We start from the raw sequence: 27,620 nt of genomic DNA on the forward strand, positions 1-27,620 counted from the left end.
CAAGAAAAAGATTCCCTATTTAATAAATGGTGCTGGGAAAATTATAAATCATGCTGCTATAAAGTCACATGCACACGTATGTTCATTGCAGCACTATTCACAATAACAAAGACTTGGAATCAACCCAAATGTCCATCAGTGACAGACTGGATTAAGAAAATGTGGCACATATATACCATGGAATACTATGCAGCCATAAAAAAGGATCAGTTTGTGTCCTTTGTAGGGACATGGATGCAGCTGGAAACCATCATTCTCAGCAAACTATCACAAGAATGGAAAACCAAACATTGCATGTTCTCACTCATAGGTGGGAACTGAACAATGAGATCACTTGGACTCAGGAAGGGGAACATTACACACCGGGGCCTATTATGGGGAGGGAGGAGGGAGGGGGGATTGCACTGGGAATTATACCTGATGTAAATGACGAGTTGATGGGTGCTGACGAGTTGATGGGTGCAGCACACCAACATGGCACAAGTATACATATGTAACAAACCTGCACGCTGTGCACATGTACCCTAGAACTTAAAGTGTAATAATAAAAATAAAAATTAAAAAAAGGAAAATAGAAAGTCTAAGTAAAAAACAAAACTTTCTGATGACTATTATCTGCCTAAGATTGGAAAACCAAATACCATTTTCAAAACTGTTAACAGAAGTTTCCAGATAGGAAAGGAGCTGGTCCAGGTCAATGGTTTGCAGCTAGTGGACTACACTGCAGTTACGAGCGTTGTTTAGATACTTATTAAAAATTCAAATTCTCAGGCCCCAAAGAAGACCTACTGAATCAGGAACTCTGAAGATGGCACCAAGTAATCTGCAATAATCCTTCCAGGTGAGTGTGCTACGTGCTAAACTTTCAGAGACACTAGCTTAGGGTTTTGTTTTGTGATAACTATTTCATATGAATAAATAGTATTAAATGCATATTATATATGAATAGAGGGTTGTTATTTATAGTCCACTGACCAGTGGAGTCAGCATCACCTAGAGGCTTTTTAGAAATGTAGAATCTGCACTCCAAACTTGGGGAATCCAAATCTGTGTTTTAACAAGATCCCCAGGTAATTCATAGGCACATAAAGGTTTGAGAAGCAGCGCCTTAGAGTATTTGCTGAATAACTATTAGATGCAGTCCACCAAAATGCAGCTGTGCTTCTAGTGAAAATAAGAACATTTGGACACCAACTTCCCGCTGGGGCAGGGATGTTAAACAAGTTGCCCTCGATCACACATCTCATAAGGAGGCCACCCAGGATTTGAGCTTGCATAGGACCTAAAAGAACAACAGGAAAGAGTCTTCTGGTCTGGATTCCTCCAGAGCCTATGTTCATAGCACTGTGCAAAACTGCCCAGGCTTTCTTCGTCTATTCGGCCAGCTCCTGTGGGCCAGTTCTGGTTTCCAAGCATTTACAGCAGGGAATGTCATGAATTGCATACACACGTGCCAGGGTCAGAATAGATACCATTATTCACTCAGACAGCTCTGTCCATATTACCATCTGAACACTAAGCTCATAACGGAAACTTCAAATCTACCACCCCAGGATTTTCTGGCTTCTGAATAGCAGAAAGTCTGCAAGTTCTCTTCCTCCTTCGCAAAGCATCCCATTGATCCTCTCATGTAAATCACAAGGCACAGACTCCAAGTCTACAGAATGCACATTAGCTGTAAAAGAATAGTGTTGGGAGCTAGAGTTGAATGGGAAATCTCTGATTGTCCTGGATAGGATTTTCTTCATGTTTATCTTCCAAACTTCAGTCCTGTAGAAGTGTGCAGGCAGAACCAAGCGTTACCTGGATGCACAACTGACAGCGTAAAAAATCATTTACCATTTTTATATATAGGGTTTAACTTCAAGAAAATAGCACAATTCACATTGAGTAGATAGATTTCAAGGGAAGGGGTAGTTTTAATTCTTTTGTTGAATAAGTAGGGAGGCATGACTGGAAGATGTTTCAAAGCTGTTAGGGGATAGGTGAGGATTCTGTATAATTTCATAGATCCTTAAGTGAAGTGATAAATAAATAAGATTATAGCTGTAAGAGCAAAACAAATGACTAATGGAGCAAGGTATCCCTTCATTAATAATAGTTAACAATCACAACTAATGTTATTGAACATGATGTGCTAGTTTCTCTGATAGCCTTGGATATTCAGAGATAAATAATTTAGGATGAGAAATGTATATGAATCAAATGAATTAATATGTCTGCTAAAATTACTTTAAATTGCAACGGGCCAGGCATAGTGAAATGGAAACTATAGCTTCTCTACTTTAAATCACATGACATTCCTATGATATTAATATTATCATTCATATTCCACAAAGCAGGAAACTGAAACTTAGGAAACGATTCTCCCATAGTCACACAGCAAGTTGGCGGCCCAGTCAAAATTCCAGCAAAGATCTCTCTGCCCAGAACTGGATTCTTCAATGCAAGAAGTGAGAAGGAGAATCGAAAATGAATAGGAGGAGGTCAGAAGGAGTTAGCTGAGAAAGGAGTAGATTTTAGACTCAAATCAAAGAGTTCTTCAATACTTGTCCTCTCTTACACAGATGATTTCTAATGTGCTCAGTTTGCCTTAGGAAAACTAAGACTAATTACTACCATCTATATGAACTGTTAACTATTCATATTCAATTCCTGATGCAACTTGATAACCATTTTACATGTCAGCAAAACTGTCAGATTAATGTTACTGTACATTTTGGTTCATCTCAATGCTTAAGTATACTGGAGACTCTCTGTTATCCTAGTCTCTCATATCATGAGTTACTGAAGGAAAGTGACACGTTTAGTGTTATGTAAAGGGTGGCATGATGCAGACAAAGAAATGAACTCAAAATAATTCTTAGTTCTCCAATGTTCATTTTAATGTATAGAAATGTTTTACCCCCCTTCCCTTCAGGATATAAATATAGATACAGATATGCAAATACCTCATCATGGTAAAAGTTTGAAAAATAATTTCCATGTGATGTTTGAGAATTAATGAGCTAGTATTTGTAAATTGTTCAAAGCAATATTGTAATTGTGAACCTGGAATGGTTTGGTCAAGCTTTCTACTGCCATCTTAGGGAAGTGATTTTCTATCTCATTTTGTCTTATTTTCTAAACTTGAAAAATGGGTCTAATAATCCCGGCCCTTTACACACCTCAGAGAGATGCTACCATAATTAATGAAATATGTGTAAAGAGCTGTAAACTGGATAAATTAAGATATCACTGCCATTACTCTATTGAATTCTTCAAATAAAATTTTCAGTAGAACTACGACCCTTCTGACTTTTGCCAATAAGGCAGACATGAAAATGTAGTAATAATATAATTTTAAAAGAGGTCTTTGCTGTTTAAATTAAGTATATAAATCATATGTCTAAATCTCAAACATATCTGAGAAACTATGCAATTTTTCTGGAGAAAAATAATGAATGCATGACAGGATCAAGAAATCAACAAAGAGATGATCTTCAAATACTTTAGACTGACATTTCAGTTTGTCCCCTCAATACCAGTTGAGATTATTGTCATTATAGCCATGATTTCAAAGATTTAATAAATAGACAATTATGGTTTGTTTCTCCTGAAATTTATCAAAATTAGTTGAGATACTCATTCAGCTTTTCCCCACATCTGTTGCTTGGCTGTGTCTGGGTAAAATGCCAGTTGATTTAATTTATCATTTTTGTTCCAGATGTTTTGGCATCACATAGTTATAGACAAATAATTGTATTGAAAAATGCTCTCAGATTAATGTAAGAGAGCTCTAGTGTTTTCTTTCCTCTGGGCTTTAACTGCAGTAAGAAAAGAAATAGCTTCATTGTTTTAAAATATAAAACTAAATGAAAATTTCATCTGCCTCAACACAGTACAGTAATAGACCAGTAGAAATTTTTCAAATTAGTTGCTCTTCTTTCAGAAATCCAAGGCTGATTCCATGGTAGAAGAGAAAGGGTAAGGCAGACAGAAATGATAAACAAAATAACAAACTAAATCTAGATAGCTGCCATGACTCCATGTGATATTGAATTGAAAATAGTCTATTGATATAGAAAGAAAGAACTGTGGACATTTTAATTCCACCACGTGCTAGGTCAGTGACCTTGAGGAAATCATTTCCCCCTGTATATTTCAATTTTATTTATTTATTTTCATTTTTTATTTTAATAGCCTTATGGTTACAGGTGGTTTTGCGTTACATATATGAATTGTGAAGTGGTGAAGTCTAAGATCTTAGTGCAACCATCATCCAAGAAGTGTACATTGTACCCAAAACGTAGTTTTTTGTTCTTCACCTCCCTCCCACCCTACCCCCTTCTGAGTTTCCAATGTCTATTATGCCATTCTGAATATTTTTGCATGTCCATAACTTAGCTGCCACTTACAAGTGAGAACATGTGGTATTTGATTTTCAACTCCTGAGTTACTTCAGTTAGAATAATGGCCCCCTGTTCCATCCAAATTGTTGCAAAAGATATTATTTCTTTTTTATGGCTGAGTAGTATTCCACAGTGTGTATGTGTGTATATATATATGTGTGTGTGTATGTGTATATATATATATGCTACATTTTCTTTATCCATTCACTGTTCGATGGACACTTATGTTGATTCTACATCCTAGCAACTGTGAATCGTACTGTGATAAACATACACATGCAGGTTACTTTTTGATATAGTGACTTCTTTTCCCTTGGGTAGATACCCAGCATGGGATTGCTGGATCAAATGGTAGATCTACTGTAATTATTTGAGAAATCTCCATACTGTTTTCCATAGAGGTTATACTAGTTTGCATTCCCACCAGTAGTGTATAAGCATTCCTTTTTCATCACTTCCACACCATCTATTTTTGTTTGTTTGTTTGTTTTTAACTTTTTAATAATGACCATTCTGGCTGAGGGTAAGGTGGTCTCTCATTTGTGGTTTTACTTTGATCTCAATTTTATAAAATGGAGATAACATAACCTACCTACTTCAGTAACTATTCATCACAATATTATGTGTAAGGAAATTATGCAAAAATAGTTAATACTCGTTTGTCCTGTGCAAGTTACTTATGTTGTGAAGAGAAGCTTCAGGCCAAGTTTATCCTGGCATTTTAAAATGCAGACCAACCTTTGAGCTGCAAGCATACTTCACTGTTGGGGTCTACGTATGTGCTTTGGATAAAACAATCTGCAGCAAAAGGAGAGAATGGGCATTTAATGGAGCAAGCCATCAGACATCTCGCCCTCTTGAAGAGTATGGAAATATCCATATTCTAAATTATATTTCTCTGCTATGCTGACACTACCCAAAGTGTCTACCAAAATGATTTCTGCATGACTTGTGGGTGTATGCGACACTTTCATACTATTTCTAGGTAAAATAATCACTCTACAAAACTGATGGTGATTTCTGTGTGAGCAACAGAAGCTATGATTGTTAGCATTGTCACCGTTTGTATCTCTGGAATCAATCTGATGTATATCTGTGCTTGCAGAATGAATATTAGTTAAGCACATTCTAATTATGAATTCATGAAAAGTCTTAGGGTTGAAGAATTACTTGACATCATCTTAGTTGAATGATCTTCAGGAAACAAGTCAGCTGTCTGAATTGTGGCTACATCACCTGAAACACAGGATAATAATACCAGCCATGGCCCATTTTATACTGTTGTTTTGAGGCTTCGCTGTAGTAAAGAATAAAGAATCAATGTACAATGTATAGGATATCATAATGGAAATGTTAAGAATTCCTGTTACTAACATTAAAAAAGTAGGGACGCCAAAGTTATTCTTCTCTGGCAAGAACCTTCGTTCATGACAAAATTTTTCAAAATGTCAGTAACCTTGCTAGGTTCACTGAGATTTAGGGTTTTGTCCTCAATTTGGTAGGAACAGGAATTTTAATCTGTCAGCACATTCCTAAAGTGAATGTTGCTTCAGCACAGACACGCATTAGCCAAGTTCTAAGAAGACGGTCACTTAACAATAAAGCTAATTTGTTAAGTTACAATAAAAAATAAAATGTCTGCCAAAAGCTTTGGATTGTGGCATACTGGTAAGGCAGAGGGTCTGCCTCAAAGCCTGGCTCCATCAATTATTTGCTGCAAAGTCTTTAGAACTCAGAGAGATACAATAGCCGCCCAATTTTCTCCTTCCTACAGTGTTGATAATAGAATTCCCCACAACATGGGGCAGTTTTGTAAAGTATATGGGTGATTCTCTTCAGAATGCTTTGTGTCAAGCACTGAGAGAAGAAGGCTCAAGAAATGGTGGGATGGTAGCTGTTATTACTATGGTTGTTATTATTATTATTATTGTTTAAGTAAGTATATATTATTGCAGCTGTTTGTAAAATTGAATAAAATAATCACCAAAAGTGATTTGAAAAGCACGGTGTTAAAGCTATGAGGGTAAGATGTGTAATTTAAATTTTAGTGGCCTTATACACTGATAATCTGCTCCAGTTCCAGAGGGTTGATCCCTAGAAGAGAACTTCAGGCTTTCTCTCTCTCTCTCTCTCTCTCTCTCTCTCTGTCTGTCTATCTCTTTCTCTCTCTCTCTCTCTCTCTCTCTCTCTCTCTCTGGCAGTGCCTGGATGAGTTTCCCCAGTTTCTACCCGTGTGACCCTATTAATTGCTCTGAAAGGGTAATACAAAGGAGTTATCAATGGGCGAGTCTTGATCTGGCCTGGGAACAATTTTGTCTCTTGAGAAGGCAACCTTATTTGCTGAGCTCCTAAAAGTGTAAATTATAATGCCAATGTTTTTCCTTTGGGGCTACCTTCATTTTCACTCTGCTCTTAACAATGATCCACATTTATTGAGCGCTTAATAATTACTCCATACCAAGAATCCTAATAAAGACATTATAAGCATTACTGCTTTGAATAGCCAACCAACACTTTACAGGTAACTGTTTCCATCAATGTTATATTCAAGATATATTAATAGTAACAATCCTTATTGTTACTATATCTCAAACTAATTACCTCAAGCTAATTGAGAAAATAAATTCCTTTCTAAGGCATCAATACTCAAACAATTTGGTCTCAGGGTCGCTTCACACACTTAAAAATTAATGAAGAACCCCAAAACCTTTTATGCATTAAAATTTTGTTATTGGGTTATACCTCTCAATATTTACCACATTGTAAGTTGAACACACACATACACACACACACACACACAAGAATATGGAAGCACAGATTCCATTAGCCATTGAGCTAATGGCTCAGTATGATATTAACATGTGCTATATAGTCTGTGGAAAAGTATGCTTTCAATTGTGAGACAGACGAAGGCAAACAGTGTTGTCATATTATTATAGAAAAGTATTTCAACCTTGCAGAACCCTTAAAAATGTCTCAAAGACTCTAAAGATCCCTGAACCACACTTTGAATATTATGGTCTTAAAGAATAAAACTCTGTTGCCCCATTTCCCCCAATATGTTTCAATTACTTACTTTAAGACTAATTACTATGTTAGATGCATTATACAACAACACAGAAAGAGATTATTATCTGCACCTTAATGTGATGAAACTGAGGTTTAAAAGGAATGAGTACTTTGACTAACATTGCATAACTTCCCAATATCATAGTCAGTTTACAATCCCATATCTTTCTGTCTAAATCTGTGCTCTTCACTATCATGTGATATACAGACACTAAAGATTTATCAAATGGAAATGCAAAACAAAAACTTAGTAATTGCCTCATTTCATCCACATACTGAAGAGAATTACGATGTTCAAAGGTACAATTACAAAAATCTCACAGATTGAATCAACATTTCCCAGATGGATTTATTTTACCCACCTCTTTGACTTTTAAAATTAGATGCTTCTATTGCAGGTAAAATAATAATAACATGTGAACATTAAAAAGAAAGATCAAACTATTCATGTGAAAGTCACAATAAGCCAAACTTCATGACCAGACTACACTGGATAAAATAAACATGCCATATTATATAACTGCTAGTTTTATGATTTTGCAACCAAGTTGGTGTAAGCAATGTGATTCCTGGATTTTTTATTCCTATATGTATATTACCTAATATAGGACCTGGTGACTTACGGTGCACTTGAAACTCTGTATAAAGATGAACCTTGTTTAGAGGATGTTTGTCCATCTATCACACTTAGTAGCATCAAGGAGTAGAGAGAGTTCAGACCTCGACATCAAATCTGGTGGATTCAAACCTCCCTTTATTACATCTATGGGCTTTTTCTTGTGTCCCAGCTTTCCTGTGTCTCGCATGACACATTTCTAAAACAGTGTTGAGGTTACATCCATCTAAACATTGTTATGAGGATTGAATGAAACAAGAAATGTAAGTACACAGAGACCAGCATTCTGCTTAGGATTAAGTAGCATCTTAAATGCTGGTTTATTTTCTGTTCTTTATTGTCACATGCAGATATCATTTAATGTTACAGATCTAGACATCGAACCAATAGAGAGCATGAAAGGGCAAGTGTATGTACCGCTTTTTTCTTCCACGCCATTTCCCGAAGTCATGATTCTTATGATGCCCAAGAAACAGCTTCTCCAGCCATTATTCAACCAAAGTTAGGCCTTGGGTATCTATTTATGCTGAGGCTTCCTTGTTAGTCTATTACTCATTCCTAAAGCACAGTCTCCAGATGGACATACAATGAAGTCTATCATAACCATAGCTGAATGAAAGAGACCAAGATCAACATGTTCCTCCTCTGTATCTAAAAATGTCCAAAACTTCCTGGATGGCTTCATGCTGTTCCCTTTGCCACCAACATTCTTGTTTTTCTTCTTCCCTTGCCACATGGTAGTATCTAGATTGACTGTGAAGGGCACCAGGGAAACCATCATACAGAAATCATGTCTTCCTCTTATTTGTGGTTTGGATGCTTTCTGTCTCTTTCAATTAAACAATTTAACTGTAGTCCAAAAGTTGTCCTCTCTACTACAGAACTTTCACCTCCAGGCCAGGAACTAGGTCTTCAACAATCTACATCGGAAGTGCCTAGGATAGGGGGGGCAAAAAATGTGTTCAACTCACCAATGTTTTTTGTATTCACTTTGCAATTATGTGGTACACTTAGTAACTGGTTTATTAGACCTAGAAACTCTTTAAGCTGGACACTACTGAGGACAAAAGCAATCATATAGAAAACAAGGCTCAAATAAAAAGATACCAAATTCAGCACTCACTCTCACAAAGGTCTCCTATTTAAATGCCAGGGGCCATTTGTAGAATATATAATTGCCTTTTAAAATCCATGTCTAACCAATCATTTTTAATAGGTATCCAGATATTCACAGATTTATTTTAGGTATCAGTTACCCTGAGAAGTCACCTGACACATCAATTTCTGTATTATCTTCTTTTTATGTCTTTTCTTAAATAAACAAACGTGGGTTTCTATGGTATTCTGTGGAGTTCAGCCTTTTGTTTCTTTGTAACTGCTACATAATTATATTGGAAATGTGAAAAACAGTTCAGCAGGAAATCAAATGCTGGCTCAGTATGGGTATTTTTATATCCAGAGATACTCAAATATGAACCAGCAAAGAGATTTGGATACTATGCCTCACACACAAATCTAATGATAAGCTGTATTTAAAAGCCAGAAAAAAACCACTTTTTGCTGACCAGTTTTTCTTTACAATGTATTAGGGCTGCTTATTTGTTTTACTAAACAAAAACAAAGCTTGGACAGAGGGGCTCTAAAAATTCAGAGTCCTTTAAACATCAAGCTCAGAGCAATCTAACTGAAAGAACAGGTTGATGAAGATTTGTCATTGCCATTGTTAAAAACAGTGCTTGCTAATTGAAGACATGTTTATGTCTAGTGACATATATATGTACACACACCCACACGCACACATATTCTGTGCATCAACTCAAGTGATTACAGGTTTTTATTCACTACTATAGTTTCTTTTTAACCAATAAGAAATAAATTATATAGGCCGAGAAAAGTTTTTCTTTCCTTTTTTTTTCAATAAATTTATTTTATTCTTTATTATTATTATTATTCTTTAAGTTCTAGGGTATATGTGCACAACATGCAGGTTTGTTACATGTGTATACATGTGCCATGTTGGTGTGCTGCACCCATTAACTCGTCATTTACATTAGGTATATCTCCTAATGCTATCCCTCCCGCCTCTCCCCACCCCACGACAGGCCCCAGTGTGTGATGTTCCCCTTCCTGTCTCCAAGTGTTCTCATTGTTCAATTCCCATCTATGAGAGAGAACATGCGGTGTTTGGTTTTCTGATCTTGCTGAGAATGATGGTTTCCAGCTGCATCCATGTCCCTACAAAGGACATGAACTCATCCTTTTTCATGGCTGCATAGTATTCCATGGTGTATATGTGCCACATTTTCCTAATCCAGTCTGTCATTGGTGGACATTTGCGTTGGTTCCAAGTCTTTGCTATTGTGAATAGTGCCGCAATAAACATATGTGTGCATGTGTCTTCATAGCAGCATGATTTATAATCCTTTGGGTATATACCCAGTGATGGGATGGCTGGGTCAAATGGTATTTCTAGTTCTACATCCTTGAGGAATCGCCACACTGTCTTCCATAATGGTTGAACTAGTTTACAGTACCACCAACCGTGTAAAAGTATTCCTATTTCTCCACATCCTCTCCAGCACCTGTTGTTTCCTGACTTTAGAATGATTGCCATTCTAACTGGTGTGAGATGGTATATCATTGTGGTTTTGATTTGCATTTCTCTGATGGCCAGTGATGATGGGCATTTTTTCATGTGTCTGTTGGCAGTAAAAATGTCTTCTTTTGAGAAGTGTCTGTTCATATCCTTTGCCCACTTTTTGATGGGGTTGTTTGTTTTTTTCTTGTACATTTGTTTGAGTTCTTTGTAGCTTCTGGATATTAGCCCTTTGTCAGATGAGTAGATTGCAAAAATTTTCTCCCATTCTGTAGGTTGCCTCTTCACTCTGATGGTAGTTTCTTTTGCTGTGCTGAAGCTCTTTAATTAAATCCCATTTGTCAATTTTGGCTTTTGATGCCATTGCTTTTGGTGTTTTAGACATGAAGTCCTTGCCCATGCCTATGTCCTGAATGGTATTACCTAGGTTTTCTTCTAGGGTTTTTATGGCATTAGGTCTAACATTTAAGTCTCTAATCCATCTTGAATTAATTTTTATATAAGGAGTAAGGAAGGGATCCAGTTTCAGCTTTCTACATATGGCTAGCCAGTTTTCACAGCACCATTTATTAAATAGGGAATCTTTCCCCATTTCTTGTTTTGTCAGGTTTGTCAAAGATCAGATGGTTGTAGATGTGTGGTATTATTTCTGAGGACTCGGTTCTGTTCCATTGGTCTATATCTGTTTTGGTACCAGTACGATGCTGTTTTGGTTACTGTAGCCTTGTAGTATAGTTTGAAGTCAGGTAGAATGATCCTCCAGCTTTGTGCTTTTGGCTTAGGATTGTCTTGGCAATGCGGGCTCTCTTTTGGTTCCATATGAACTTTAAAGTAGTTTTTTTCCAATTCTGTGAAGAAAGTCATTGGTAGCTTGATGAGAATGGCATTGAATCTATAAATTACCTTGGGCAGTATGGCCATTTTCACGATATTGATTCTTCCTATCTATGAGCATGGAATGTTCTTCCATTTGTCTGCGTCCTCTTTTATTTCATTGAGTAGTGGTTTGTAGTTCTCCTTGAAGAGGTCCTTCACATCCCTTGTAAGTTGGATTCCTAGGTATTTTATTCTCTTTGAAGCAATTGTGAATGGCAGTTCAGTCATGATTTGGCTCTCTGTCTGTCTGTTCCTGGTGTATAAGAATGCTTGTGATTTTTGCACATTGATTTTGTATCCTGAGACTCTGCTGAAGTTGCTTATCAGCTTAAGGAGTTAAGGAGATTTTGGGCTGAGATGATGGGGTTTTCTAAATATACAATCATGTCATCTGCAAACAGGGACAAGTTGACTTCCTCTCTTCCTAATTGAATACCCTTTATTTCTTTCTCTTGCCTGATTGCCCTGGTCAGAACTTCAACACTATGTTGAATAGAAGTGGTGAGAGAGGGCATGCCTGTCTTGTGCCAGTTTTCAAAAGGAATGCTTCCAGTTTTTGCCCATTCAGTATGATATTGGCTGTGGGTTTGTCATAAATAGCTCTTATTATTTTGAGATGTGTTCCATCAATGCTGAATTTATTGAGAGTTTTTAGCATGAAGGGCTGTTGAATTTTGTCAAAGGCCTTTTCTGCATCTATTGAGATAATCATGTGGTTTTTGTCTTTGGTTCTGTTTATATGCTGGATTACGTTTATTGATTTGCAAATGTTGAACCAGCCTTGCATCCCAGGGATGAAGCCCACTTGATCATGGTGTGTAAGCTTTTTGATGTGCTGCTGGATTCAGTTTGCCAGTATTTTATTGAGGATTTTTGCATCGATATTCATCAGGGATATTGGTCTAAAATTCTCCTTTTTTGTTGTGTCTCTGCCAGGCTTTGGTATCAGGATGATGTTGGCCTCATAAAATGAGTTAGGGAGGAGTCCCTCTTTTCCTATTGATTGGAATAGTTTCAGAAGGAATGGTACCAGCTCCTCCTTGTCCCTCTGGTAGAATTCAGCTGTGAATCCATCTGGTGCTGGACTTTTTTTGGTTGGTAGGCTATTAATTATTGCCTCAGTTTCAGAGCCTACTATTGGTCTATTCCGGGATTCAACTTCTTCCTGTTTTAGTCTTGGGAGAGTGTAAGTGTCCAGGAAATTATCCATTTCTTCTAGATTTTCTAGTTTATCTGCATAGAGGTGTTTATAGTATTCTCTGATGGTAGTTTGTATTTCTGTGGGGTCGGTGGTGATATCCCCTTTATAATTTTTTGTTGTATCTATTTGATTCTTCTCTCTTTTCTTCTTTATGAGTCTTGCTAGTGGTCTGTCAATTTTGTTGATCTTTTCAAAAAACCAGCTCCTGGATTCACTGATTTTTTGAAGGGTTTTTTGTGTCTCTATCTCCTTCAGTTCTGTTCTGATCTTAGTTATTTCTTGCCTTCTGCTAGCTTTTGTATGTGTTTGCTCTTGCTTCTTTAGTTCTTTTAATTGTGATGCTAGGGTGTCAATTTCATATCTTTCCAGCTTTCTCTTGTGGGCATTTAGTTCTGTAAATTTCCCTCTACACACTGCTTTAAACATGTCCCACAGATTCTGGTATGTTGTGTCTTTGTTCTCATTGGTTTCAAAGAACATCTTTATTTCTGCCTTCATTTCGTTATGTACCCAGTAGTCATTCAGGAGCAGGTTGTTCAGTTTCCATGTAGTTGAGCGGTTTTGAGTGAGTTTCTTAATCCTGAGTTCTAGTTTGATTGCACTGTGGTCTGAGAGACAGTTTGTTATAATTTCTATTCTTTTACATTTGCTAAGGAGTGCTTTACTTCCAACTATGTGGTCAATTTTGGAATAAGTGTGATGTGGTACTGAGAAGAATGTATATTCTGCTCACGTGCAGAGACACACAGAGGCTCAAAATAAAGGGATGGAGGAAGATCTACCAAACAAATGGAAAACAAAAAAAGGCAGGGGTTGCAATCCTACTCTCTGATAAAACAGACTTTAAACCAACAAGGATGAAAAGAGACAAAGAAGACCATTACATAATGGTAAAGGGATCAATTCAACGAAGTTTTTCTTGCGAGCAGGTAATTTTTAAGGAAATCTACACTGAAATTCATATCTATTTGACTGCAATGTACCAGTTTTTTCCCCCACACGTGGCATCCACATCTCCCTTCTCCAGCCTAATGTTATGTATTCATTGTTAAATTTTGGCAACAGGTGTGGAACAGACTTCAGCATCATTCTAGGCTTATTTGAGAGGGCAGCAGGAGCACTCAAACTTCAACATCAGCTCCTCATTTAAACTCTATTTTATTTTAAAATTTCAGAACCCAGAGGTTTCTAAATATCCAAATTCCTCTGGAACAAGGATCACAGGTGCAAATGTTAAATTTCTAACTCTCATGTGGACCTCCCCCACCTAACCACTCCATGCAGTTACTTCAGTGGGGATGAAAGTCTACCAATAGTATCTCATTGTGTTCCAAACTCTTTTACAAACTGGATGAAGGAAGGCTGTGGAAAAGTTGGGCCATCTTTTCCGTAATCTGATTTGTTAGTATCACTCATGGTCTGTCTTAATAGCAATTGGGTTCTCCCTAGGAGAACTGAGATGCAAAATGTTTAGAAATTAGTCTGAAAAGTGAGACAAAGCTAGGATTAAATCCAATGAGGCTGAGCTCTGGTATCTTTATTAGATGAATTAACTGAGGGCATTAATACATACAGCTATTGTGAAAATGAAACATGCCAAAGAGCACAGAAAGGGTTAAAATGCTGCCTAGCACACAGTAAGCTGCAACACTTTTAATTCTAATTATATTTGTCCTTGTTGTCAAGGCTTATGATCTCCAGCAGAATTTGCTTTTCTTGTTTCCTCGTTAGTTTTAACCAGATGCCAATTTCTGTTTACTCAAACTCCATCTCTAAAGCAGGTTTAGTTTTAGTATGAATTAAGACTGCAGGGATTATAGCTATGGTTCTCAAGGCATGGTCCCTGGACCAGCAGCATCAGCCTCACATGGAAACTTGTTAGAAATACAAATTCCTGACCAGCAAGCTATGCTTTAACAAGCCCTCCAGGTGATTCTGACGCACCAAAAAATTAAGAAACACCTTTTTTTTTTTCCTATTCTCTATGTCATAGACTCACTACTCCATTCATAACTTATTCTGCTCCTGAATTTGAATGCTAATATCCTGGACCATATATTTTCCTCTTTCAATGCATTTGATGGGCTGTTTTAATGTGGGGAATGAGATTATTTCCTTGATATGGCACCCAAAGGCAACCATAGTATCACCTAACTGAATAGGCTTTACTTGAACTTTCTAGCCATATCTACTTCACATTCCTGATTCCCCTCATCTTCAGAAGATATCCGAAGCTCTTCTCCTCTTGATCAAGCCATTTTCTAATTTTTAAATGCATCTCTTACTGCTACTTCCCAATGCTGATGAAAACTCCTACAGAGAATCTTCACAGAGAATCTCTCCCATGTAGTGGAAGAATCTCACCCTATGCCACACTACATACATGACTTTTTTGTGTGAACGATTTGCTAGAGTTTTAAATGCATGTCTCTAGTTTGTTGTCTCCACTTTGCAAAGCTTAAAGGGGCCATGTCTTGTTTTCTAAGTGCTCACCTCTTAACGCACAGTTGGTGCACATGGAAAACTTACAGAAATAAGCTGAATCCTATCTGTATTGGGTATTTGTGTATTGTTTATAAAATTTTAGAGAAATAATACAGATATGAGAAGATGGGAGTACTATGTTTCTGGCAAGAATTGCTCTGTGAGTTTTGGCTTTGTGGGCCTGTGGCACTGGTTCCACATCTCAGAGTACAGTTCCTCATCATTCCTCCAAGGAGTTCAGTGAGGCTGAAATAGACAGAGCTTCTCAAGAGATCTACACAGTGCCTGGCCCAAAGATGCTGCTCAAAGGATATCAGTTTCTTTTTTCTTAGCTAATTTGAATTCCAGGGTGGATAGAATTGGCAGCCATAAAAGGAGCGGGCGTAACTATTCTTGTGACACATAGCAAAACCTTTGAACTTGGGTGACATGTGATATGACTCCTTGTCCTATAGAGGCTCTAGGAATTAGAAAATATCAGCACTACAAGTAAGTGAGTAGAGTAACTGACACCCTGACAGCCCAAATTAGATGGAAACCAAGTTATCATTTAAATGTCCACCATCTGGCTAAAGGGCTACCTGACCCGGTACTGAAATGCCAGGTGGGTGAGGGTGGATAAGGATGGAATTGGTGCCTATTTTTAGCCCCTGTCTCTAAGCTTTGGATTAGGGATTCCTGGAATCAGAAAACGTGCTGCATTTTCATTCTTTCGGCTTTGCTGCTTTGTAACCTGCTTGCATTTGTTCAATACAGATCAGACTAACTGATAAACGGGCTTGTTGGGTAATGAAGTGTGGGCTGGCATTATTCAGGGCTTGCCTCCAGGCTCTCAGAAGGGAAGAAAAATCAAGGTTCCAAGATCAGAAGCCTGACTCCTTAGGGAGACAGACAGGGGACCTGAGGCTCCTCTCTGCCAGCACCTTTCTCATGGTCTCTAACTCCCAAGATTGGTTAATATTCTGTGGGGATCCTTCCCTGTGAACGCAGTCAGTGCCCCACAATTTTTCTACAAGGAGAGCACAGTTCTTTCTGCCCTTTCTGTCTCAGCTTCAATCACTCAGGAAAAAAAAAAAAAGACTTATAAAGATCCATAAAAGCCATAATGCATGTGTGCCTATCTGCATGGGATTTTTAACAAAGAGCTGTGTGGGGTATATTAAAACAAAGATCCTCCCTGCCAATCAATTAATAGTGTCTGTTTGGAGTTAGAAATCATCAGGGTACTCCCTCATTATACTAATTCATTATATCCTTTCTTCATTCACTCATTCATTTAACCAATATTTACTGGGAGCCCCAAAGCACTATGGTAGGCCCGCAGGATAAAGCAATAATAAAATGCTACATGAGAACAGGGAATGTAACCATTTCTCCCCTTAGAAATTTATTTTCAAAACCTCAACCAAATTCGTAGGTGTTATAAGCATTGAACAGTCATTTAAAATAAAATAAACACGTAAAACAAAGTGAGAACTTGTAACAAAGGAACCAGATCCAACCAGGTTATCAGGAGATAATAAATAGTAAGTGCTAACACTTACAGTAGCATGTATGCAGCAGAAGTTGTTCTGAGCATTAAAATGCATTAACAGATATAATGAGTTAATACAAATAGCTATTTAAGATGAAATTATAAAGAATCTATAGTTAACCAATTGGTGGCTGTTAGAAAGATTGTGTCCACACACACCTATAGTGTGGTGGCCCATGCCTGTAACCCCAGCATTTTGGGAGACCAAAGCAGCTGAATTGCTTGAGCCCAGGAGTTTGACACCAGCCTGACCAAAATTGGGAGACCCCATCTCTAATTTTAAAGAAATAAATAAAAAATAAAATAAAAATGAAGACAAAATAATAAAAAGAGAAATATTGTTCAATCCTTTTGGCCAAATAAATAAGGGGTTGGAGCAAAGGATTTTGACTATGCATGCATTATCCTGAGAAGAAGATTCTGGAAAGAAGGCAGGAGAGTAATTATGTGGAAACTACAATTTAACATCCCTCAGTCCTACATACTGAGATTCAGCCTCCCAGTCTGAAGTATATTATTAATAAGAAAAAAAAAATGGCCATATTATTTCTAACTCCTCTCCTCAAGAGATGACACTTCTCTAGCTCTTGTATCTGCTCTTGATCATGTGGCTTGTTTTGGTCAATGAACTATTATCAAACAGGATGCAAATAAAGGCTTGTAAAGTGCTTACTCAATGGGGCTTCCTGTTGCTTTGCTGCTTCTTGTAACATTGAGAACATAATTAAAAAGCTAAGCTAGCCTGCTAGAGGATGAGAGACAAGCTGTCTGCTAAGACACCCTGGACTAAACAGCCCACCATATAAATATATGAGGCCAAGATTGACTTCCAGTCCCACATAAGCCATCAGCTGACCAGAAAGAGTACCAAAATCAGTTCAAACCAAAAGAACTGCCCAGCTGCTCCAGAGAACCAGAAGAAAAACATTAGGTTAAGCCACCAAATTGTGTCATGATGTAATACGTAGCAAAAGTGAATTAATACATATTACCATCTCCATATGACTATTTGAGCCCTCTTTCTCTCTAAGCCCAAGTGGTTTGAATAAAGGAAGAAAATGAATGACAAATACAATCTTTTAGATATAGGACTGAGATGATAAGGGATGTAAAAGTTGGCAAGCACCAGGTTTCACCTGAAAGAGGATAGAGAGGAGGATAGAAAAGGGAAGGCAGGGGGATGAAAGAGAAAACACAAAGAATATCGAGTCCTTACCATAAGCTAGGCTCTGTTTATGCACTTTGCCTGTGTTATCTCATTTAACTCCATAACAAACTTCAAATATAGCCATTGAGACTTACAGAGATTGGATAAGCTATTTAAGTCACACATTTAATGTATGTTCGACCCAGTGTTTTCGCTGGGGCAATTTGACTTCATAGCTTATGTCCCTGACTAATAACCTCTACTATAACTCAACAGTTTATGTCCTTAACTAATAACTTCTATTGCTATAAAAAAAAAGTTGTTATAGAACAATGCCTATGACCTTGATTTTGGATGAGGAAAGAGTTTTTAAAGTTGCCAACCTGGCTAGGATACTTGGGACTGACAGAGGAAAGAAGATGCTCCTATTGTATATACATAATTGAGGAAAATTATGTCCCTCAAATAATCCCAAAATGATACATTCTTGAACAAACAATTTGAGAGATTCTTGGATTAAGTTGGATAGTTTTGCTTGATGACAAACATGGTCACTTTTTGGCAAATTCTTTTTAATTATACAATAATGATAGAATTGAGTTCATATTATGATTAATATGATAAAATTGATATTAGCATTGACATTATTATCAAGTTTGCCTTAAGTTAGGCAAGATTATAGCACTTAAATATATTTGCTCTTCATCACACATTTCTAAAGGTGCACCAGCACATTCCCCATTGTACTAGGCTTAATACTTCAGTGACGAAATAATCTGTACAACAAACCCCCAGGACACAAGTTCACTTAAGTTACAAACCTGCACATGCACCCCTGAACTTAGAACAAAAGTTTAAAAAATGCATTACTCATTTTATAGATATCAAAACTAAGCCACCACAGAAGAAGTTGAGTAGCTTAACGACAGAGTGAGCATGGATAAGTGAAAAAGCAATGATTCTCACCTAGCAAACAGATTTACCAGCCTGGATACTTAACCACTATCTTTTTCCCTTCAACTGCTGGACTGATAACTTCATTTTCTCCTCCAAGTCCTAATGACTTCTCCATCCCTAAAGAAAACCAAAGCCTGAGGGTTAAATCAACCCAATATTATCCTATCTTTAAAATCTGTTCAGATATCTAGGGTTTTCCCTACTTCCTTTTATCTGGTACTCCAAACCTGGAGATGACCATTTGCTATGAGTGGCCAGTTAGCAGCAACTTGCACCTGAAAAGCTAGCATTCATGTTTTCTTTTCTGCCTACCTTCTTTCTATATTTTGTCTATAATTGTTGACAGTAAGAGTTACTGTTGTGGCTTTGGAGAGGGTGGTTTATAAAGAGTGATAAGGGCAAGACGTAGGTATAGAAGTCCTCTTATCTACTCTTATTTTTTAGCTTGGGACTGGGAGGCTATTAATCACACTGACATCCTAAAGGAATGCCTGGCTAAAATCTGTTCCTCCATTCTCAATCCACATGTTCTTTCTAAGTAAACTAGAAGGAACAAGGGCAGGAAAGATGAAAGGAAGAGGTGGTAGGAGAAAATTAGTAGAATGGTTGCAGAACAAAGTAAAAATCAGGGAGAAATTCCCAAGTCAAGTCTACTGCTACCTACGTTGCAGGGATAGCCAGAGAGTCACAATGATTAGAATAAAACTGACATGGGCTATGTGCAGAATTACATCCATTTTGTGCCTGCATCACTTATTTCTTTGGACTTGGAAGGATATGGACCCCCATTCTTCCCTGTAGGAAATCATGCTTTGGATTCTGATTCCCTCCCCAGGAACCTGTAGCTTCCCTTTCGCTTTCTTATATTTTAGTTTTCACTTTCCTTCACTGTGTTTCTCTTTGCTAAGAACAATGATCTCCAGCTTAGACTGCCTGCATGCCTATCTAAAGTGAGGGACCTAGATAGGAACTTGTCACATGACTGTATTCCCAGACAGGCTTATCAGTCTTACTGCTGCAACCTGTGTGATATTTAGGAGTCCCTTAACCACCTCTGTACCTAAATTTCACTGCCCACTTTAGGCTCTTATCACCTCTTCTCTTCCATGAGTGTTATCTAACTCAATAATAGCTTCTCTGCAACTATCACCACTTCACCCCGCACAAGGGAATGGCTATTGATCTTTACGGAGCTCTCGCTCTATGTCATAGGCAATAGAGAGAGATGGATATATATTAAGCACAATCTTGATATAAAATCTAAAGTCTTTAGTAAGCATGTGCCTGCCTCATTATGAGGGCCGTTTCTTAGCCATTGATCAATCTACCATGCCTCAACCAAGGGCAAGAAGAAGGTCAATGAACAAACATATTGGCTATGCAATGCAGAAACATAACTGCAGCTAGAAGCAACACACAGGCCATAATTACCAACTATTTTGTTGTGGAAAGGGGAAGGGGAACAGACAAAAAATTAAATAAATAATTTTAAATGAAACCGTGATTCAAAGCCCAGCTTAAGGGCTGTGTTAACCATAAGAACATACACCATGTCTCCATCACTTTCTTAAGATTGTAGGTAAATTATTTGCTAAGAGACATAGTACTAACATTTTTATTTCAATTCTCACTATACCCACAAGTTTAAAGAATAATCATTTCCATTCACAGATGAGGAAACTGAGAGTAAAATAAGAAATAATGTACCCAAGGTTATATGATCAAAATGTGGCAAGGACTCCAACTCCATCCAACTCCAGAACCCAAGATTGCTCTAAACAATGAACTGCCTATAAAGATATATGTTTTTCTAAGTAGCCTGGGTTGGACAAAGCAATTATTCTGGCAACTGGGCCCCATGCCAGGAAAAAACAATGCTTAAGTGCTATAAAACTAGTGTTTTCCCTGGGAGATTTAACCATCATTATCGAAAAGCTTCATTTGCAATAATGTGTGCAGCCCGCTGTAGTGGGCCAGAGCAATGCATGATCACTAACTCAAAGAGATTAATTTAATGGGCAATTATATGCTTCCTGCTTTGAAATACTTTCAGGTAACCAATAGTCATGTACTTTCTGCAAATGCCATGCCAATTGCCTGCTCCCAGGTACAGAGTGTCAGAGAGCGTTGCAACTTTCCATTCCACACCATCACGTTCTCTGTGAAGGACACTTTAAAACGAGCATTCAGTGCATCTACAATGCCCCTGCAGAGAGTCTGTTCTAAGCAAATTGATTCCCACATTCTCAGTATACTTTACTGTCCTATGGTTATAGTCAGCATGGGAAAATTCTTTTAAAAAAGACCAAACAAACCAATAATGCCTCATCTTTCTTTGCCTCTCTTTGCAGTATTGTCAAATTTTAATGATCGTATATTTGTGTGGGGGGGGGGGGCGGTGTGGGTGTGTGTGTATGTGTATGTGCATGGTGAGGGAAACAAGGAAGAAGTTGTGAGAAGTAAATTCCTGAAACTCTCCCTTGAGTTTCTAATTTAATAGGTTTCAAATGAAGTCTGGACTATTTTTTATTTGTTTTAGACAATTTTCTAGGCAATTCTAATCAATGGTCTGCTTTGAAAAACAGTCTCCTAAAATGTACTATGCTGTGTTCTCTATTCTATGTTCTTCAGTTTCCTAATCTATAAAATAGGACTTGGATTCTGGTTTTAGAAGTTCCAGAGCTCTGCTGTTTATTAGGCAATATTCTTACTCTCCGTAATAAACTGCGTGCTTGTTCATTCCTTCACCGCACCCTTGTCCTTGCCCTAGCCTTTTGCTTTGCACAGAAAAATGGTTTCATTCACTTGATTCAGGAAATGATGTAGCAGTATCGGAAGCTAAAATTGAGCAAGAAGATAAAGAGGAAAGAAGATAGAAGTGAGGTTTCTGTGGACGGTGTTTAAGAATATATATTCTGCAGTTAAACAAAGGTCTGATCCTGTACCTCCACTCCCATCCTTGCCCACTATGAAATTTTGAAATTTATGAAATTTTGAAACATGTATCTGAGTTTCTTTGCCTGGTAAATGCTTATAATAATAGTAGTCACTTTTCAGCAAACATTATGAGAATTAAACGCATTTAAGGGCTTTTTCAGTTTATTTTCTCATTGTTTTCATTATTCAGCTACATTTACCTTAAATCTTCATTATCATGGTAAACAGCAGCCATGCACTGTAGTTTCAGGGAATGGGCTTACTACTAGCAGAGACAGTTAGCAGAGATATACTATACAAGCCTAATCTCTTGTTAGCACATGGACATCCACCTGCCAGCTCAAGTGATAAGATGTGCCAGTTGATCATGATGACAAGTTAGATCTACTACCACTGAAATACTTGGGTAATAAACACAGTGAAGCATCTCAGCCTCAGTTAAGTGAATCTGACACAAGAGGATAAAGAATGACATCTCCATTCTCATTAAGAGATAACAGATGGACTTCGCTAAAATCCATTTTTTAGCCTAATTTCATTTGTTTAAATCTTTTGTCTGATGAGATAGCATTCTGAGAGTCATTTTAAATTGTTCTCCCTGGAATGACGATTTCTTTATCATTATTAGAACCTCCCCCTATGGGGTTCTGTTATTCTGAATGGTTTTAAATATTCCTCTCAGATGAATTCTATAAATCTCCCTTTAATATTTTTTTTTCCCCCAAGACATGGTGTGTGGCTTTGGAAGATAAACATCATATGATGGGCTAAATAATCAAACCAAGTCAAAACAAGTTTCTAAGCTATGTTCATAGTAATTTCCATTTTTCAAATTTCTCTGTGATCTTATGATTTCTACTTCCCTTTGTGATCAAGAACAAAGGTGGTTTAATTGTACGCTTAAAGTTTTCAAATTTATGCCACCCCAGCTAGTAGTTCGCAGCTAAAATTTAAAGCTCTCTTTTGTATTCTCACCCTTGTTTGTTCTAAGAAAGAAATCTGCAAAAATTCAAACAAAGTCAGACAGATTTTTAAGCTTAGAGTCTAACATTTCTTAAGATGTTTAACATGAATTAAGCTTGTTTCTTGGCCAAAATGCACCTGTGTGGTTTTAGTTTTCAATCTCTGACAAAAAGTAAAAAGAAAAAGTGAGACAACTCCCATCAACACTGATTTGAACGGAATCAATGTATGTTTGGGCACATATTTTAAATTCTCTGTGGTTCCTGAGCAAGCCTGAGGCTCAGCATATGAGCACAGGTACACTGTGTTTGTTCTCCATATGGAGCCAACTGTAAACCTGAATCTGAGACATGATTGAATCACTTCTCTAAAAACATTCAGAAAATTTTATCTCATCTACGTTTTATATTTTCAGTTATTTGGTTATACTGTGTTTATAATAATAATATTAATACCACTTAAAAATCTTAGCTAGTAATTTTACTAATATACATAAAGTCTTGATTTTTTCATAGGTATTTTGAAGTAATTTTTAATATCATATCCTCATTGAAGGAGGTCAGTAGCTGCATTTATTTTCACAGCACCAATGTGGAATTGCTTGAACTTTCAACATTCATCATCTTCTTTCTTACCTCTGTGCCTTTCTTTATGCATATATCAGCAGGTTCCAATTTACCCTTTGATATGCAGGTAGTCCCAGGTGCTACCAGAAAGAAAACTCCAAGAGGAGCAGGATTTATGCCTACTTTACTCCCTGCTATATCCTCAGTCACTAGATGAGTGCTTAGTGATAGTAAAGACTTAATAAATAATGATTGAATGAATGAGCCAATGAACATCTTCCCCGACTTAGCTTGGTAGCCTTGTCACCCTGCAGCTAACAGTTCAATGCCCTGGAGCAGCTGTTTTGCTATCTGTCTTTCTTGTCTAGGATTTCTCAAAAATGAGTACTTTGTTTCTGGATTGTCCTGAAATGTTTCTTAAGCAAATGCTCTGTGTATTCATTGCTTTGAGCACATTTTGCTGATAACTGATAAACCTTGATGGATATTTAAGTAAAGGAATCTATCTCATTTTTAAAAGGTGGCATAGGCCTTGTGTGTGGATCATGTTTATAATCCCAGCAGGAGGATCAGTTGAGGTGAGGTGCTTGAGACTAGCCTGGGCAACGTAGTGAGACCCTGTTTCTCCAAAAAAAAAAAAAAAAAAAAGAAACAATAATTAGCCAGGCATGGTGGCTTGTGCCTGTAGGCCCAGACACTGGGGAGTTTAAAGCAGGAGGATCACTTGAGCCCAGGAGATAGAGGGTGGAGTGAGTGAGCTATGATGGTGCCTGGGCAACAGAAAGAGAGATCTATCTCAAAGGTAACATCAATTAAGTTTAACTCTACTAGATTGTGTTTTCAGTATATGAGAAAATTCTTTAAAAGTAGTTATTGACTATACACATTAAAGAAGACTGGGTTTTTTTTGAGCTTTTTATAAAGCCTTAAATCATATAAATAGATACAGCTTTTCTGAGAAGCTTAAGGTGATAATCAGGCTTCAACATGGTAAATTATTAAAAAATTATGTCTACATATTTCTAAATGAGGTTGACACTTCTAATAAACCAGAATCACCAGATGGCATGCTTTATTTGCTTCTTCTCTTCATGCTACAAGGGGAAACTACCATCAGGTTAAGACACTAGGGAAGAAAATACTACTCCTAAGGCAGGAAAAACACCAAAGTTTCCAAAGCTCTGTCTCTATCCAGAGCCAGAGTTTGGTAGCGTGGAAACTACATATCAACTTGACTTCGTGTTCTCTCCCTGCACTCAAGGCTGCTATAAGAAACAAATATTCTTCGCTCTTGAATTTTCACTGTTTCACACAAGAGTTCTTTTTATAAGCCTTGGTAGAGGACATTTTCCTCACATCACAAAACCAGAAAAAAAAAAAAAAAAAGTTTGTCTCCTGAACACACGGATTACTCTTTTTTTAATACAAATAAATTAATCATTTTTCACAGAGATATTTCCCCTTTTTCACATTAGCTGCCAGAGAGTAGAGTGGATTTTAGGGCACATTTCCTATAATTATCATCTATATTTCTCTATACGGTATGTGTGCCCATGAATCTTTCTTAACATTGATTTTTATTTTCTTTTTCAAATTACCTTTACCCCAACTCTCTTGGAATTTATTGTCTCTGAATTTGTGTACAACTTCGAAGGATTCATCCAGTCCTTTATAAAAAGAAGATATTCGGATGATAAGAAACATGTATTTTGCTAGGAAGTAAAATGAACATCACGTCCCTTTTTCATATTTTTGTGTGACTAAAGTTGATAAAGTAGATGTAAGCTCTCAAAGACAGTGTGGCACCAAATTTCACCATATAGCTATTGTTTAGAGACTCCATCATAGTTTTATCAAGTGCAAAGAAGAAAAAAAAATAAAATAAAAAGATTAACATGTTATTTTAACAACCCTAGACTCTCCTCCCCTATAATAAAATAACTCAAATGTTTTCACAAAATTTATGAAAAAGATTACAGTGGATTTATATTGGTATAATTTTAAACATTCCATGATTACTGTGTAAAATACATTAGATTGTAAAAAACAAAACAAAATATTATCTATAATCTCTCCTACCCAAAATAATATTGATAAAGCTTCCGTCTATATTTTCCACATGTATGTGTGCATATGTATGATTTAAATATGTAATTGTTTCTATACTGTATGTACTATACTATATGTATATGTGTGTCCATTTATTTAAATTATAATGTACAGTTCTTGACTTTTTTTACATACTTTTTTTTTTTATTTTTCTGAGACAGAGTCTTGCTCTGTCGCCTAGGCTGGAGTGCAGTGGTGCAATCTCAGCTCACTTCAAGCTCCACCTCCCTGGTTCATGCCATTCTCCTGCCTAAACCTCCCGAGTAGCTGGGACTACAGGCACCCGCCACCACGCTGACTTAATTTTTCTGTATTTTTAGTAGAGAAGGGGTTTCACCGTGTTAACCAGGAAGGTCTCGAACTCCTGACCTCATGATCCACCTGCCTCGGCCTCCCAAAGTGCTGGGATTACAGGCATGAGCCACCGTGCCCAGCTATCCACTGTTTTATACTAAATCTTTTCCTTTTCCTTTAAAATGCAAAACATTGTTTTTAATGGCTGAATAACGGATATAAGAATGTTTCCTTCTCACATATCCTGAAACATTTCAGTAATTCACCACGGTGTAAGTTATTTTGTGTTGAGATGATACATTCAAAGGCTCCTTGGGAACAATAAACTAAGTTCCAATGGCAAGGTATCTAACAGAAACAGGGGCTGCTTATCACGTTATTAATAGGCATAAATTGAACTCAGTCACACAAGGAAGAAATGAACAAACCCAGGCACTTACTAATCTCAGTAGCAATGATTGTTATGTTGTGCCATACACTTAATTCTCTGTCAAGTGGTGTTGCCAGCGTTATCTTCCCATCGTCTGCGTTAATGTTGAACTGCCTCTCCAGGTCAGTGTGCCGGTCGATGGAAAACCTACAAAACAGACACATCTGTAATCTACTTCAATGTTTATATGATCCATACATTCCACAGCAGACCTTTAGTAATCCTTGGAGAGCCATAGTTGTGAAGTCAAATGAATTGGGAAACTCAGTGGCATCATAATGTATAAAACAAAATGACTGAATGAGGCACAAGAAACTTAATAATTATTGTCCAAGGAGCAATTAGCTACATATGCAACATGTAGGTCATAAACTGCCATCAGTTTCAATAGATAGCATCTTCAAAAATGGATGCTGATGAAGAGTTAATTGGACAATCCATCACATTTATTGGACAGCTTATGATAATTAGCAGTTGCCACGAAATATCATATAAAACAATGAATTCAAGCCCAAAGCAGGATGGCACTAGGCAACATGTTATGTATGTCCATTCAAATAAAATATGTATTTTGTTAAACTTTCATTTGACTGTACTGAATTTATGGGATTTCATTTTGTTGGTGGCAGTGGTTGTTTGTTTTGTTTTGTTTTGTTTTCATTTTAAGTGTGTATTTAGGTTTTCTATTAATCTCAGTCCATAGAAATTGGATAGTTGTTGATTCCATGGTTGTTTTTAAATAGTTGTTTATTCTATAGTTAATGTTTTTTAAAAGTTAGAATCTATATTTTAACATATTTAAACACTACAGTCTACTAAATTAAGAATTTCAAACGGACATATTAGTAGTTCTTTTATCAAGCAAACTCGTTCAGATAAGAAAATACGTGAGATGTGTGGTGTCTAGAGCAAACTGCTTCTCAGGACCACTAAGTATCAGGGTAGTATCAAGACAAAGAAAAGAAATTATTTTCTCATGACATTTATTAATACCTTTTTTATACACCAAGATTAGTTTCCTGGCTATGGAATGCTGGACCCAATAATCTTTACGTTTTAAAGACTACAAGGCAGACTTAGAAAGATTGGCCCATAAATAAGCAGTGATGCACTAAAACAGGATAGGATGGAGGCCCAAAGAAAGATGTATGCAATTGCATTTCAGGAAGAAAGACTGAAGAAGGCCTTCATGATTGAGTGAATGGCTTAGGAAGTGCACATGAAATCTCTCTATTCATTGATACTCATTAAACTCAAATTTGAAGCATGGTCCATGCCAGTTAACACTGAGCATATTTCTTATACATGTTCTTTATAGATACTTATTATATGACAAAAAACAAGACTATGTCATTATAAGAAAATAAAAAAGTAAATTTTCCATAATCCTCCAACTATAATTTTGCAGTTAACATTTTAGTAGAGTTCATTGAAAACATTTTATATGTAT

At 37.0% G+C, this 27,620-nt stretch overlaps 1 protein-coding gene across 4 annotated transcripts in view; it reads right to left on the reverse strand.

Moving 5' to 3' along the window:
- Nucleotides 1-27,620, reverse strand: part of LOC105491484 (cadherin 8) — a 397,938-nt gene that overhangs the window by 125,531 nt on the left and 244,787 nt on the right. For all 4 annotated transcript variants that reach the window (XM_011757975.3, XM_011757976.3, XM_011757972.3 and 1 more), the window contains exon 8: nucleotides 26,181-26,317. In XM_011757975.3, the coding sequence (XP_011756277.1) occupies nucleotides 26,181-26,317 (137 nt within the window). The remainder of the gene's footprint in view (nucleotides 1-26,180; nucleotides 26,318-27,620) is intronic.

The sequence above is a fragment of the Macaca nemestrina genome, chromosome 18, assembly GCF_043159975.1.
Source record: "Macaca nemestrina isolate mMacNem1 chromosome 18, mMacNem.hap1, whole genome shotgun sequence".
Classification (NCBI taxonomy): domain Eukaryota; kingdom Metazoa; phylum Chordata; class Mammalia; order Primates; family Cercopithecidae; genus Macaca; species Macaca nemestrina.